At 35.0% G+C, this 15,057-nt stretch overlaps 1 protein-coding gene and 4 non-coding genes across 5 annotated transcripts; all 5 read right to left on the bottom strand.

The window, feature by feature from the left end:
- Positions 1 to 5,782: 5,782 nt before the first annotated feature.
- TRNAD-GUC (transfer RNA aspartic acid (anticodon GUC)) lies at positions 5,783 to 5,854 on the bottom strand. Its single transcript has one exon. It is a non-coding gene; the product is annotated as a tRNA-Asp (tRNA).
- A 679-nt stretch (positions 5,855 to 6,533) lies between these two features.
- Positions 6,534 to 6,605, bottom strand: TRNAD-GUC (transfer RNA aspartic acid (anticodon GUC)). The gene has a single exon. It is a non-coding gene; the product is annotated as a tRNA-Asp (tRNA).
- A 1,377-nt stretch (positions 6,606 to 7,982) lies between these two features.
- TRNAD-GUC (transfer RNA aspartic acid (anticodon GUC)) lies at positions 7,983 to 8,054 on the bottom strand. Its single transcript has one exon. It is a non-coding gene; the product is annotated as a tRNA-Asp (tRNA).
- Positions 8,055 to 10,556: 2,502 nt separating this feature from the next.
- On the bottom strand, positions 10,557 to 11,087 carry LOC103977910 (dirigent protein 11-like). The gene has a single exon (XM_009393570.3). It carries the CDS (start codon positions 11,085 to 11,087, stop codon positions 10,557 to 10,559), a length of 531 nt encoding a protein of 176 aa, XP_009391845.2.
- A 540-nt stretch (positions 11,088 to 11,627) lies between these two features.
- Positions 11,628 to 11,699, bottom strand: TRNAD-GUC (transfer RNA aspartic acid (anticodon GUC)). The gene has a single exon. It is a non-coding gene; the product is annotated as a tRNA-Asp (tRNA).
- Positions 11,700 to 15,057: the final 3,358 nt, after the last annotated feature.

Below are 15,057 nucleotides of genomic sequence, written 5' to 3'. Positions count from 1 at the left end.
GATTAGCAAGATTAGGGACATAGCGCAGATAATACAATGATGTTAATTCGATCCCATAAGATCAATTACTCGATAAACTATTATTTTATGATAATAGGATGAATTATATATATAATCATTCTTAATAATCACCCTAGTCTCAATATAACGATTGTTTATTGCACCGTAAGATCTTAGTCTATATTAACTTAAGTATAAAAGAGGTCTCGTCGAATATATATATATATATATATATATATATATATATATATATATATATATATATATATATATATATATATATATATATTTATATTTATATTTTTGTAGGGTCTTGATTTAGTTTTCGACACCCTTACTCTAGACAAACTTGAAAGTGGATATCAATTGATTTCGAGCATCGACTAATCACGTGTCTAAGAACCAAAATCCTCTTAAAGAAGAGGACACGGTGCACTTAAGATAAAAAGAAAGACCAAGAGAAGAAGAGCATGACAACTTAACAGGCATGGCCGAAGGATGAGATGTGCACCTGAGATGACTAAGGCTGTAACCTGCAACTTGACATCCATGGAGTTTGTGGTGACATTAAATCATCAAGTTGTTTTCACGTAAAGAACAAGTTTTGGAGCGCAGAAGAACTGGTGGTGACATTTAAGACAGGAGTTGTTGTCACATGAGATCAAAGCTTTGATCCATTGGTTGATCTCGTTATTCAATATTTTCAGCTATTTTTTATGTTTATTTCTTCCTTATACATACATGTATGTGTTACTTGATGGACTAGACTAGGTTTTCATTTCTTTTTTTCTCATTTTAGAGTTAGTGTATTTACCCTTATTATCCCTCTAAATAGTAGGATTCCACACATACTCTTTTTAATTAATTTCTATTTAGAAATGACATTAGCTAGTTCCAATTAATATCTCAAATATTCTTATAATTATAATATTTTTTAAGAATATTTAATGTCATTAGAGATCTAACTAATGGTTAACCAATGAAGATTAATCATAATGAATTTTCCATGGATGTATATATGGTTTTTTTTAGGAAATAAAGATAAAACTTACTTATTTTGGATACATATATATATATATATATATATATATATATATATTTCTCTTCTTTGTCTGTCACTAATGTTGGGCTTTTTCATGAAATGGCATAGTGGCACGTGTCGCCAAACTGGTGGCTGGAACACGTGGGGTGCCATCCACAGGGGAATAAAGCCAAGACCGTATTATGTGGATCGTCATCTCATCGGACGAACGTGTGGGTTTCAACTCGCCACGTGTACCACGACGTGAAGGACGTGTAGTCATGGACACGCGTCGTGCGATCGTGGCCGGTCTATGAGGAGCCAGCGCGGTGGCGGAATAAGCCGTCGCTGGACGGCGGATGTCACGTAATCCGCGCGTCCTCGGAAGTGGATAAGGCTCGACGCGTGCGGTAACGTTGACGCCATCAGTAGTTTTCGCGTGGGATTACCCATCTGATGACGTCAATCGATCAGTAATTTAGGCGTCATGCTTAGATAAGATTTAAATACGCTGTAATATCATCATAAATTCTATATTAATTTATATGGCTTTTGATTAAGCTATATGACTAGAGATAGTAAACTAATTATTATGCATATGAATAACTCCTTTAAATCAGTAAATTGACAGTAAGGCCTCCTTCGTATGGCCACTACGATTTTATATGTCAGTTTTCATTGCTAATCAATTCTAGCAATATCGTACAATTTGAATTTTACGTCTGGTTAAACCTTCCATAGCAGTACATCATCATATTAACGTGACATAATAATATTTTCTTTTATTCATATTAAATAAGATGGAGAAATTCCTTGATTTAAATTCTCTTTTATCATATAAATATTGTTACGATCTATCTGAATCCCTTGATTAAGTGTTCTTTCACCAATAGTCTTATGTTGTACTCAAAATTAATATCAAAAAAGTATTTTTTTTCTTTTTTTTCTAACATTATATCAAAATATAGATTTTGGTCTTTTCTCTATTATGATATTTCTCTATTGCGTCCTCATTGTAGTTTACAATCGGTGTTATTTTGAGTTTTAAGAAATAACTTTGTAGTACGTCCTTGATCATACTTATGTTAATATTAAATTATCTAATAATAATAATTTAAATTATTAGATTATCTTTTAAATAGCTTAAATTTTAAGATTTAAACAAATTAAATAATCAATTGATAGATATACATAGTTTTACGATCAAAGAATGATATGATTCGATAAACATTGGATCGAGATCCTTTATTATTATTATATATATATAATATTTTTTTTTATAAAAATTATGATATAAATAGATCTTTCTAATTAAGCAGAACTAAGATGAATCCATTGTCAAATACAAAACATGTCTAGCGGCCAAAAGATTTTACAAACAATGATTTCACCAACGATCAATATTGACTTCACAGAGATATTTAGTGTTATTAAACCGATAACAATATGATTTATCTTGAATTTGATCATTACAAAAGACTGACGCATACGATAACTAAATGTCAATAATGTTTTCTTAGGAGAGACCCGAACTGAAAATGTCTCTATACTATGGCTTTGAACACCTTGTACTGTCTTGAAAATCTTGTTTATTTACAAAAATAAAATTCCATACCAAGTGCTAATTTTATTTATTACTTGCTCTTGATTCAAATAATTTAGTAATACCATGTTTGTGAGCTTGTGGCAATTCGTTTTGCCTATGAAATTATTAGCTTTTCAAAAATCAGATCGAAACAAACTCATTAACAGTCAAAGACAATAGTTATCAAGTTTATCTTGTCGGAGATGCTATCTAATATCTACCAATAATCACTATTTTCTCTTACAGGTTCAATAATAATGTCAGGAAAATATCTACAGTGAGTAAGCAAGTCGATACAAGATTTCCAATTAGCACATTTGGTCCGAGTTACTCTTACACGTGCAGAGATACATCAAGGAGGGCAGTTGAGTGCCGATCTTGACTACCATCGACGCCATGGCTTTCTCTATGTATCATTAATCTATCTTTCGGTAGAGCTCGAGCTCGTACCCATTAAGCTAAGTATTCAAGAGCTTCAGCAGTTCTGATAGAGAAAATATTATCGATCAATTATCATTTGATACATGACCTATGTGCGAGGCCAAGAGAAATAGTTTGTCCACGTGGACATAAGTCCAAAGCTACAACTGTGTTTGCCGGTGAGGAAGTATTCAGGGCCATGTAACCCCTCGTCCCTGCCAAAGCCGTCGTCTGCATGTCAAGTTCATGATCCACGAGTCTTGCAAGGCCGAAAACGCTCAGGTTGGCGTTGAATGCTATTTCCGGCATAAAGCTGTTGGGCTTGACTGACGTAGCGGTGCACCACACTTTGCTCCCACTCTTCATGGAGGTAGCCAATTGTAGAGGCCAAGCTTAGGGTAATCTTGTGCCTCGCGAGCCACTCAGGGTGCTTCTTGGTGCTATGGAGGTAGGAATCAAGGTGTCCATTGGGCATGGGCATGAACTCGTAGACGAGCAAGAACTCAGTAACATCTAAGAAGCAGGACCGTAGTAGAGAAAACACCAACCACGAGTTCGAGAGCGCGAGAGGGCCAAAGAGCTTCCCCTGTGGAGAGTTGATCACCGGAACAAGAGACTTCATCGAGGAGAGAAAAGGAGGACTTGGGTCAGTCTACAAAGGTTGGTTGAAGGAGCTGAGGTTTGACGTGACCATCAAAAGGATCATCTCTAAGGGATCAAAATAGGAAGGAAAAGAACACACACACAAAGATAACAAGTTCATGCCCAGCGGAAGCCTCGACTCCTACCTCTATAGCACCATGAAGCACTTTGAGTGACGTGTGAGGCACAGAACTATGGGAAGTGTGTGGTGCATTGCAACATCAAGCCAACAATTAATGCCTTGATGTTGTCTTGATAGCCAACATCAAGCCAACTCCTACCTCTATGCAGCACCATCAAATTTTTGTCTTGCAGGATTTGGCATTCGAAGCCAAGTTAGGCGTTGTGGACCTTGCCAGGCTCATGGACCAGGACTTGCATATGATAGATTCGGCAAGGACGAGGGGTACATGGCTCCAGAATACTGTCTACCCTAGCCATAGCTAGCAAAGCCAACAATGACATTGGAGAGAAAGACAACAAAGGAAATGGTGTGAGAGACCTTTGGAAGGCAAGCCATTCTGGAAGCGGCAAAACCGATACTTTTCCGGCGGACGTTGACCTCCATGGATCCTTCATCGAGGTGAAAGCCCTTGCCGACCATGATTGAGATGAAAAGGGAGGAGTGCAACTCGATTTATATAGGGGATGCGGGAGCATATCTAATAAGATATGCTGGTTTCTTTTCATTTAATTTTATTTTTAATTAATAATATATATTATTTTTTATTAGAGTGTTCAAAAGTAGTATATATATATATATATATATATATATATATATATATATATATATATATATATATATATATTAATTGCTGAGATATACTCGGCAAAAAAGATTAGAAAGTACAAAATGATATTAAAGTCGGGCATTGGTTATGGAATTTTAATTTACGAAATAAACTTTAAGATGATTAATTTATAATTTAAATTTATTTATTTTAATGTTAAACCTAATATATGCTAACATGCATGACTCAACATGTATCACAAGTAGTTAAGTGTTAATATATGCATATCTAAGAAAAGATCTATCCCACACATCCCAACTCGCTCAAGTTGATAATGTCTCTGATAGGTCAATCACTTCTTGAAGTTAGTTGTGTCATGACGACCACCCCTCTAAAATAACTATATTTTTGAAGTTAGCTATAGCATTAAAATCACTGTATCATTTAAGTCGGACAAATCTAAAAAATGACCATGTTGATCCAATCTAGACCTTAGTAGATTGGGCCCTAAAGCAATTATATTTTTCAAGTTAATTGTAGTGTTAAAATCATTGTATCATTTAAGTCGGATATATCTTAAAAATGATCGTATCCTTTTAGATTATTATGTTAATCAAATCCGGAGCTGAGTAGATTGGCCCATGTTACTATAAGTACGTAAAAAACAAGAAAATGAGTCAATTATATATTTTTAAAAAAGATTTGTTACAACGAAATGGATAATGAAATTGATGGGTTGATAAGCTTGACCTCTATGAAAAATGCAAAGAGTCAAACGGAGAAAAAGTTACTCTATCAATAGCTTTAACTAAAAAAACCCAAAATGATATTTTCTTATTTACTCTAAACAGAATTTTCATGTAAGTGAAATAAGATGTGAAACTGAGATAGAACAAATTTCACTAATTGAACCTCAATCATCTTGTGATGTCAAGTTGTCTAAAGGTAATATATGCCTAAGGATAAATCTATTCCGAAGTCTAACGATAAACACACTTACTCATCCAAGTCAACAATATCTATAGATCAATCATTTCTTCAAGTCAATTGTATCCTCAAGACGATCATCCCTTTAAAGTAATTATATTTTGGGCTCATGTTATCACATGTTTGCAAAAACAAAAAAAATGATGGTCATTTATATATATTCCTAAGAAAATTGTTAATAGAGAAATGGATGATGAATTTGATGGGTTGATGAGCTTCCTCATTATTCCCGGAAAAAGCATACTTAGAACAGTGAAAAGGAAGAAAGGCTTACATGGACTGTGATCAACAAGATACAGCAATAGCTGACGGAGAAGACGGACGGGTAGAGTTTGACTGGTCAATACGACGTTGGTATCATAAACCTACCATAGTATAATAAGCCAAAAAAGATAACGCCGTTGCCGGGGATCGAACCCGGGTCACCCGCGTGACAGGCGGGAATACTCACCACTATACTACAACGACTTTGATATTTAAATGATATATAGAATTATATGAGAGTCAAAGAATACCACATCGCGACGACATAAAATATGTTGAAATTAAACTTGTTCAAGTATTATAAAGAGATTATGATTATAATTAACATCGAAGCTGACTTCTGGAGAGGCTGTTGTTGATGGTGAAGACCAGAGGCGGACGAGAATTCACGGGAAGAGAGTGTTGTGCTTAGTGGTGGGTAGAAGGATCCTAATATTTTTATGATAGGAATAGGGAGAATATAGATATTGATAAGACCTAATGCTTTGCAATTATACATTACTAACGGTGTTATAGGCGACTCTACTAAACTCGTGTTGACCAGTCAAACTTTACCCGTCCATCTTCTCCATCAGCTATTGCTGTATCTTGTTGACCACAACACATGTATGAGGTCAAGCTCATCAACCCATCAAATACATCATCCATTTCTCTATTAACAATATATATATATATATATATATATATATATATATATATATATATATATATATATATATATATATATATATATATATATATATATATATATGACCCTCATTTTTTATTTGAAAGGTGTGATAACATTAGCCTAAAATATAATTATTTTAGAAGGATGGTCGAGGACATAACTAAATTGAAAAAATGATTAATCTATCGAGGTTGGGATAACCAAAAATGAAATCGCCGTTGCCGGGGATCGAACCCGGGTCACCCGCGTGACAGGCGGGAATACTCACCACTATACTACAACGACTTCGATATTTAAAAATATATAAATATATCAGAGTAAAATATGTTGAAATTAAACTTATTCATGCATCATAAAGAGATTATGATTATAAAAAGGGAGGAGTGCAATTCGGTTTATACAGGCGATGAGGGAGCATATATGCTGGTTTCTTTTCATTTAAGTTTACTTTTAATTACTAATAAATATATTATTTTTTTTATTAAAGTGTTCAAAAGTAGTAGTAGTAGTAGTAGTATATATATATATATATATATATTAATTGCTGAGATATTCTTTATGAGGGCAAAAAAGATTAGAAAAAATAAAATGATATTAAGGTCCTTGGTTATGATATTTTAATTTATCATATAGACTTTAAGATGATTAATTTAAAATTTAGATTTAATTATTTCAATGTTAAACCTAATATATGCTAACATGCATGACTCACATGTATCACAAGTAGTTAAGTGTTAATATATGCCTAAGAATGGATCTATCCCACATATCTCAACTCACTCAAGTTGACAATGTCTCGATCATGATAGGTTAACCACTTTTTGAAGTTCGTCATGCCCTCAAGAGTACCATTCTTCTAAAATAATTATATTTTTTAAGTTAACTGTAGCATTAAAATCATTGTATCCTCTAAGTTGAACATATCTTAAAAATGATCATGTTGATTAAATCTGAACTTTAGTAGATTGGGCCCTAAAACAATTACACTGTTCAAGTTAGTTGTAGCGTTAAAATCATTATATCATTTAAGTCGGATATATCAATGATCATATCTTTTTAGATTATTATGTTAATCAAACCCGAAGTTTAGTAGATTGGCCCATATTACTATACATATTTAAAAAAAAAGAGAGTCATTTAAATATATTTTTTTAAAAATTGTTATGAAGAAATGGATAATGAATTTGATGGGTTGATATATGAAAATTGCATCTTAAGAAAGAGTCAAACGGAGAAAAAGTTACTTTAGTGTTTTCTTAAACATCATCGTTCCGATGATTGACAACCAATAAACCAAAAATGATATTTTCTTATTTACTCTAAACAGAATCCATATGAGTAAAACAAGATGTGAAAAAGAGATAAACGAATTTCATAAATTTAACCTCAATCATCTCGTGATACCAACTTATCTACATATAATATACAATATACGTCTAATGATAGACCTGAAGTCTAACGATAAACACTCTTACTCATTCGAGGACAATATCTCAATTTTGATAGATTAATTATTTCTTTAATTTAGTTATGTCATCACCATCCTTCTAAAATAATTATATTTTGGACTAATGTTATCACACCTTTAAAAAAAAAAAAGAGGGTTATATATATATATATATATATATATATATATATATATATATAAGCCAAAAATGTAATCGCCGTTGCCGGGGATCGAACCCGGGTCACCCGCGTGACAGGCGGGAATACTCACCACTATACTACAACGACTTTGATGTTTAATTTTATATAGAAATATATGATATTAATTCTGTCAGGAGAGGGTGTTGTGCTTAGCGATGGGTAGAAGAATGCTAATATTTTTATGGTAGGAATAGAGAGAATATAGATATTGATAAGAATTATAGAGAGATCACTTTTTATTATACATATAAATAATTTTTAAAGATAAACTAAACATGAAACATTAATATCTTTGATTTAATAAATTAACAAAATGCCTCCTTTATATGGCCACGCCAATTGGGTCGGATGTTTAAGCTCCATCTGTTGGTATCACGTCACCATTATAACTATATTCGGGTTTCGATTGATCATCGATTTTAATCCTAATATATCATCTAAATTTTACATCAGATTAAATCTTTTATAGAATTACATCCCTGTATTAACGTGATATAGTAAGTTGGATCAATCGAAATGATAAATGTAATCACTCTACTATTATTTTTGTAGCAACAAAAAACAACCAGTCCTTTTGTGGTAGTATGAATTATCTATAGCATGATGAACTTTCATGGCTCGAGGAACCTTGAATTGATAAGCCACTTCTTTTATTCCCTCATAATAAGAGAAAGACTGTTCTTTTGGGTTTAATGGCAGCATCAATATTAAACGACAAGCAAGAAGACTTCTGCTAATACCAAATGTTGAAGTGGATTAGTAGCCAAGTTGTAAGAATAGAAACAGTTCTCGAAGGCCAAGAAAACCGTGACCCATATGACCTACCAAGTAGCATGGCAGAAGGCGATCATAATTCTCTGTCAGTGCTACCATCTGTTCATCCTCGATGGACGACGACGACCACCAGCACTGAGATTTGGAAGACTTGGAAAGTCCAAAGGAGTTCAACGTTTAGTCCACAACTAGTGCGCCGCTTCTAGAGGATAAGATGTTCCTCCCACTCCGGCCTTGGGAAGCCGAAGGGAGTGCTGGGTGGATTGCGGTTTGGAACTCAGGAAGGAGGCAATGGTTGTTTGTGGAAGAAGGTCAAGCACCGGGGTCAAAGTTCTATGGCAGATCGGACCTCTTGACCTGTTGCATTCCAAGTGCTGGACTTCGACCCAGTAAAAATGATGGAAGGGATGTTTCCTGGTTCCCCTCCAATGGCTGAGAATTCTTGACCAAAGGAAAAATGATTAGTAAGTAGAAAGCCGTTCATTTGCGGCCGGCCAAGAAAAGCTTGTGCGTGAAGACTCCGCCTCTCACTTTGGGCGTCGAGTCAACTTTTGTTTTGGAAACAGGAAGAAAAGGAAACCTTTTTTACTTCATCACTCAAAATGAATACAAGAATCTAAAATTCTACAGCAAGTCAGCACTCCAAGAAGATATGCTTGAGTGAGTCATGACTACTGGTTAGATGTAAATAATATATTCCAAGTCAGCTTCCAAAGGAAGGGTTTGACTTTTAGAGGTCACCCCAAGTGCCACATAACCTTCCAGCGTGGCCATGTAGCCTTCTTGTTACTATGGGACTTATGTGCTCATTTCAACGTCTGTAACCCTTTGGGATTTTTCGTCCATAGGCACTGATAAATACCATAAATCAATTCCATCAAGAAAGAATAAAAAATATGTGACCATTTCCATATCAACATAAGTAGGTCGATAACAAAGTGGAGTATCTACTTTTGTGGACGTTGAACATTTTCTTTTTTTGGATACTTCTTTTACTTATATTTTGTTGATGGTGTAGCCTCGGGCCATTCGGAACTTGTTGGTGACCCCGACGATGCCCCGCTCCATCCTCTCCGTCAGCATTGCCCTGCCTAAGACGGAGAAGCTACTCCCGTTGTACTCTAGTTTTTGGCGACGAACACGAAGTTTAATGCGAGAGGTAGGCCGTGCTCTCCATGAACGAAGGAGAAAATCACTACTATAAAAGAGACAATTATAAATGTTTTAAGAAAATATTCTTAGGTCATAAAATCTCTGAAACTACAAAACAAAACAAGAAAAATTTAAACTATAAGCCAAAATATTTTAACTAAGTATGAACTTAATAGTAAATAAATTCAAAGTAAATAATTAGATTTTTTTCTATAGTATATCTAGCTTCCTTATTTATAGTTACAATAAAAGATAATAAGCTTGATTTTTCGAATGTGAGATTATACGTGACTCGCCAAACTAACAGAATGTTTTGTGTTCATGCTCGTAGGTAGTGTTCGGACTACACTATCATTACTCTGATTCAACTACTCTTTGCTTATTACATTGTCGTAAGAATTTTAATGGCAGACGTTTCTTGCTAATCACTTGATACCAGGAGAAGATAACACGAGCCAATGGCAGCGTTCCGGTATCAAAGAGAAAGAACAAAGTACTACTGTAGCAGACGTTTCTTACTAATCACTTGGTACCAAGAGAAGATAGAGTGGACGAGCCAATGGCAGCGTTCCGGTATCAAAGAGAAAGAACATAGGACTACTGTAGAACAAGCTGCAAGCAGAGCAGCTTTAATTGCAACAAACAGCAGCAGAAGGCAGCTCATCAGCAGTGAAAGACGTAAGCATCGTACGCCATGACAAGCTCCATTTGGGTAGTTCCAGTCGACTTGATGAGCCTGCTGATGGTGTAGCCCCGGGCCATCCGGAACTTGCCGGTGCCCCCGACGATGCCCCGCTCTATCGGCTCCGTCAGCACCGCCCTGCCGAAGATGGAGAAGCTGCTCCCGTTGTACTTTCCGGCGGTGAACACGAAGTTCAGCGCCGAGAGGTAGGCCGGACTCTCCAAGGATGCCTGAACAGTAAGCTCCTGCGCTTTCCCGATGAGCTTGGAACTCGACTGGGGACCTTCCCTCAGTATGTTTTCGCCCACCCCGATACTCCCGAAGGTGTTATTGCCGGGAGGGCTGACGACGCTGACGGTCGTCGCGTTCGAGCCACCGTAGTAGTCGTAAAAGTAGAAGCGGAGATGGGTTATCTTCTCTCTGTGTTCATGGCTGCTTCTCGCAATGGCAACAGTGGCAAAGAGGAAGAGGGGGAGGAGGAGAGGGAAGGACCGAGATTGCGAGGAGGCCATGGAGAACCTTCTGCAAGAAGTGAACAGGTGGATGGGGGATTGGGTGGAGAGGCATAAGGGGGTATTGTGGGCTTTTATAGACAAAGTAGTAGACGTACAACAGTGTTCTTCGTTCAACTATCACATGCAAGTTCGCTTCACTACCACCTCAAACATAACACTCGGTACCACGAGAAGATAGAGGAGACGAACCATTGGCAGCTTCCTTACTCTAAAGAACAACGTACTAATGTAGAACAAGCTGCAAGTAGAGCCGCATTAATTGCAACAAAAAGCAGCTTAAGATGTTGCGTCGTCCTCCATGACGAGCTCGGCCATCCGGAACTTGCCTGTGCCCCCGACGATGCCCCGCTCTCTCGGCACCACCCTGCCGGAGATGGCGATGAAAACGAAGTTTACCGCCGACAGGTAGGCCGGCCTCTCCAAGGACGCCTGCATAGTCATAATAGATACCGTTTTGTAGAGGCGCCGATAACACCGTTAGTAATATATGGTTGCAAAACATAACGTTGCCTTAGGATTAATAACAACAAAAAAGAACGCCGTTGCCGGGGATCGAACCCGGGTCACCCGCGTGACAGGCGGGAATACTCACCACTATACTACAACGACTTTGTTGTTTAGCTTGCATCAAATAAATTATAATATATATATATATAGATATGTTATTTTGGAATTTTATTAATGATTTAGGTCTTTATTGGCTCTCCTGATTGTGAATTACCTATAGAAATTTCTCCCTTGATGCACATAATAATATCATATTTATAAACTATAAGAAAATTATGAAATGTTTAGGGAATGATATTTTACTTAGCAATCGAAACCACATATGTTCCAAAATTTTTCTAAACATATATTGGAAGAAAAAAGGATCATAGATTATATTGTAACATGGCAGAGGGTGAACATCTTGCTCTATCAGTGCTACCATGGAATATTAATATCTTTAAATCAACAAATTAATAATATGGCCAATTGTGCCGGTTGGTTAAGGTGTGTCTGTTGTCTAGTGTAGAAAATCACTAAGACTTGATTAGAGATTGCATTGTATCACATTTTGAGTTAGCATAGCACTCTTAATTAGAGTAGTATTGGATCAGATTTTAGTGAGAGCTCAAACGGATGGGTCTAATTCAAAGAGTAAAGGGATTGATCCAATACTTTGATATCCTCTTTTTATAAGCCTAAGCGCGGTTCATATTATTGTCGCATAGCACATTTTGATGACTTCATGTTATCATTATATTAGCTAGACTTAATTATATTTCTTGTGTTGGGTTTTGATTAGCCATTAATTTTAATCTTATTATATCATTTGAATTTTACATTTGATGTTGTCATGCGTATCGTCGACCGGTGAGTCGATACGGTTGGTTCACTGTCGAAGGTGTAAGCTCATCTAGATATCTTTTTCTAACTAACGTGAGAGGCCTGGTGAGGTGAAACCGTCTCGGCCTCTACCTAATGTGGGAGATTTGGTGAGGTGAGATCGCATGGGCGATCTAGTCGAAAGCAGTCTTATCGATAGGAACCCAGTTCGAGATAATCAGGTAAGTGGTATAGGATCTTCCTAGCTACAAAGTTCCTTCTCTGGGCCAAGTCATCCGAGTATCCTCGAGAGATGATGTCTCATGGTTGCGTCCTGACAACGGGCTCACCTTTTGTTTGTCGGTGAACTTGCAGGTGAGGCCAGTGCCAAGGGTTGCCCAGCATGGCCCTTCCGTTGCTTAAGTCAACGAATGAGAGAATAAACAATGAGAGCTATATAATTAGGTAAAGTGTAGGAGTTTCCGATGCTTAAGTCAACGAATGAGAGAATAAAGTGTAGGAGTTTCTCTTCCTCCCTCCTAAGTTAAGTTGATGAGTTTTTTTTTATACCTGATTCGTAGGCCTTCTTACTAATTGATTTGAGATAAGATTAGGTGAACCGCTTGATTATTCTTTGATCTTGATATATCAAGACGCAAAACAACATCATTTTAGGGTTGGTGACCTAAAGTCATGCTTGGATGTCAACCTTAGTGGCAGATGAGCTGGCGTGAGGCAAAGTCATTCATATCGACATCGGATTAAATCTTTTATAGAATTACATCCCGATATTAACGTGATATAGTAAGTACGATCAATCAAAACGATAACATTCTAGTGTTGTAATCACTGCTATTTCTTTATTGTAGCAACAAAAGCAAACAAACCATTTGTGGAAGTATGAATTATCAGTAGTATCAAACACAGATGAAGCTTTCATGGCTCGAGGAACCATGAATTGACAAGCCACTTCTTTTATTCCATCAGAATAAGAGAAAGGCTGTTCTCTAAGATTTAATGACGGCATTGGTATTTAACGTCAAGCAAGAAGACTTCTGCTAATACCAGAAGTCCCTGTTGTTGACTCCAAAAGTTCGGCGCCCACCATTGACCTCAAAAGAAACATGAGAAGGGTAACACAAGTTAATTAATTCTCGACCTAGAAAAGCATCTCCGAATATAGTATTATATAGATGGAATGTGGACAATCTTGGCTTTATGTACAACTTTAGGGAGAATGAGAAGAACATAATGGGAGAAATGAAAAGTCAAAATCATTAAAAATACGAAATAATTCTAACTTCTTCTTCTATGAAGTCTATTTTTTTTTTATCTTATTACTATACCACCAAAATATGTATTTAATATTTTTATCATCAAGTTTACTCCATTTTTTTCATAGGAATATAAAAATAAGCAATACAACCGAATACCTTTAAAAGACTTATATTTTGTTTTCTATTCAACCATGTTTCATAAGATATTTTTCCTTATACTGTCTTGCTAGAAAAATAATTTGCTTTTTCTTTAAGCAAATGTATGAAAGTTTTGATCACTTCTCGGTTCCCAATAAATACTTGCATTCATGTAAAAAATAAAAAAAATCTTTAGAAATAAATTTAACACCTCTATTAGTATGTAGAGTTTTTAATAAAACAACCACTTTACTTTTTTATATATGTTTTAAATTTTTAAAAACAAAGAAGGCTTCAATTTTTTCTTTTAGAAAATATACCTACATCATCCTTGTGCAATCATCTATAAATAATAAAAATATTTAATCAATTATCATATTCTTTTAATTTAATAATTCTAGTCCATCATAATTCAAATGACCATATCTTTTATGTTATAATATCAATTTATAAATAGTAGCAGTAGTGAATGCAGAAATCTAAAAATAATAAGGGAAACATTTTATTTTTTATAATCCTCATAATTGCTATTAATTTTTAAATTTTTATTATAAATTAAATATTTTTAATATAAAATAGCATAATATCCTTTTCCTATCGATTGTCCTATATTAATGAGATTTTATTTTAGATCAAGAATAAATATTACATCATAAATAATATTTTTACCAAATTTGGTGCTAACAAAAAATATTCCTTTTCCTTCCACCTAAACATTGCTGTCATTTTTTGAAGATCTAATTGAATTATCAAGTTTTTGAAATAAGCTTTTATCCACTGTGATTAATTCATCGACAAATAATATACTTGTATCTTTAGATTCTTCTATAGCAATAAAAATCATATCAAATATTAGAGATAAACTCAATAAACCCTTTTTTTTACCATTAATTGATCTTTTAGGTTTTTACCATAAAATCTTATTTAGTTCACAATAGAAAAAACTTTTAAGAAAAAATAAGTGATGAATTTAGAATCTTTCATCATTAGAGTTTTGAATTCATGTTGAAGAATTTGAATCTTTAAAGTTTTTACCTCCAAACATACATCTTAATATTTTAATTTTTTTATTAAAATTGATGCTAACATGATTCGAGAAAATAGGGACTCATCTGTGGCTTGTTATAGTTTATAGAGAGCTCATATATTTTTCTGCATATTTTTATTCATCTGATTTTTTTAATCTTTAGTAATATTAGGATCCTACATATCATACTCAACAAATTAATTTTGTATCCAATTTC

Source organism: Musa acuminata, chromosome BXJ2-4, assembly GCF_036884655.1.
Source record: "Musa acuminata AAA Group cultivar baxijiao chromosome BXJ2-4, Cavendish_Baxijiao_AAA, whole genome shotgun sequence".
Taxonomy (NCBI): domain Eukaryota; kingdom Viridiplantae; phylum Streptophyta; class Magnoliopsida; order Zingiberales; family Musaceae; genus Musa; species Musa acuminata.
The sequence above is the reverse complement of the archived record's forward strand: the minus strand, read 5'-3'. Positions and strand labels throughout refer to the sequence as shown.

Bases quoted from the DNA above. Each gene is read 5' to 3' on its own strand.
- LOC103977910 (XM_009393570.3), bottom strand. From the start codon at position 11,087: ATGGCCTCCTCGCAATCTCGGTCCTTCCCTCTCCTCCTCCCCCTCTTC.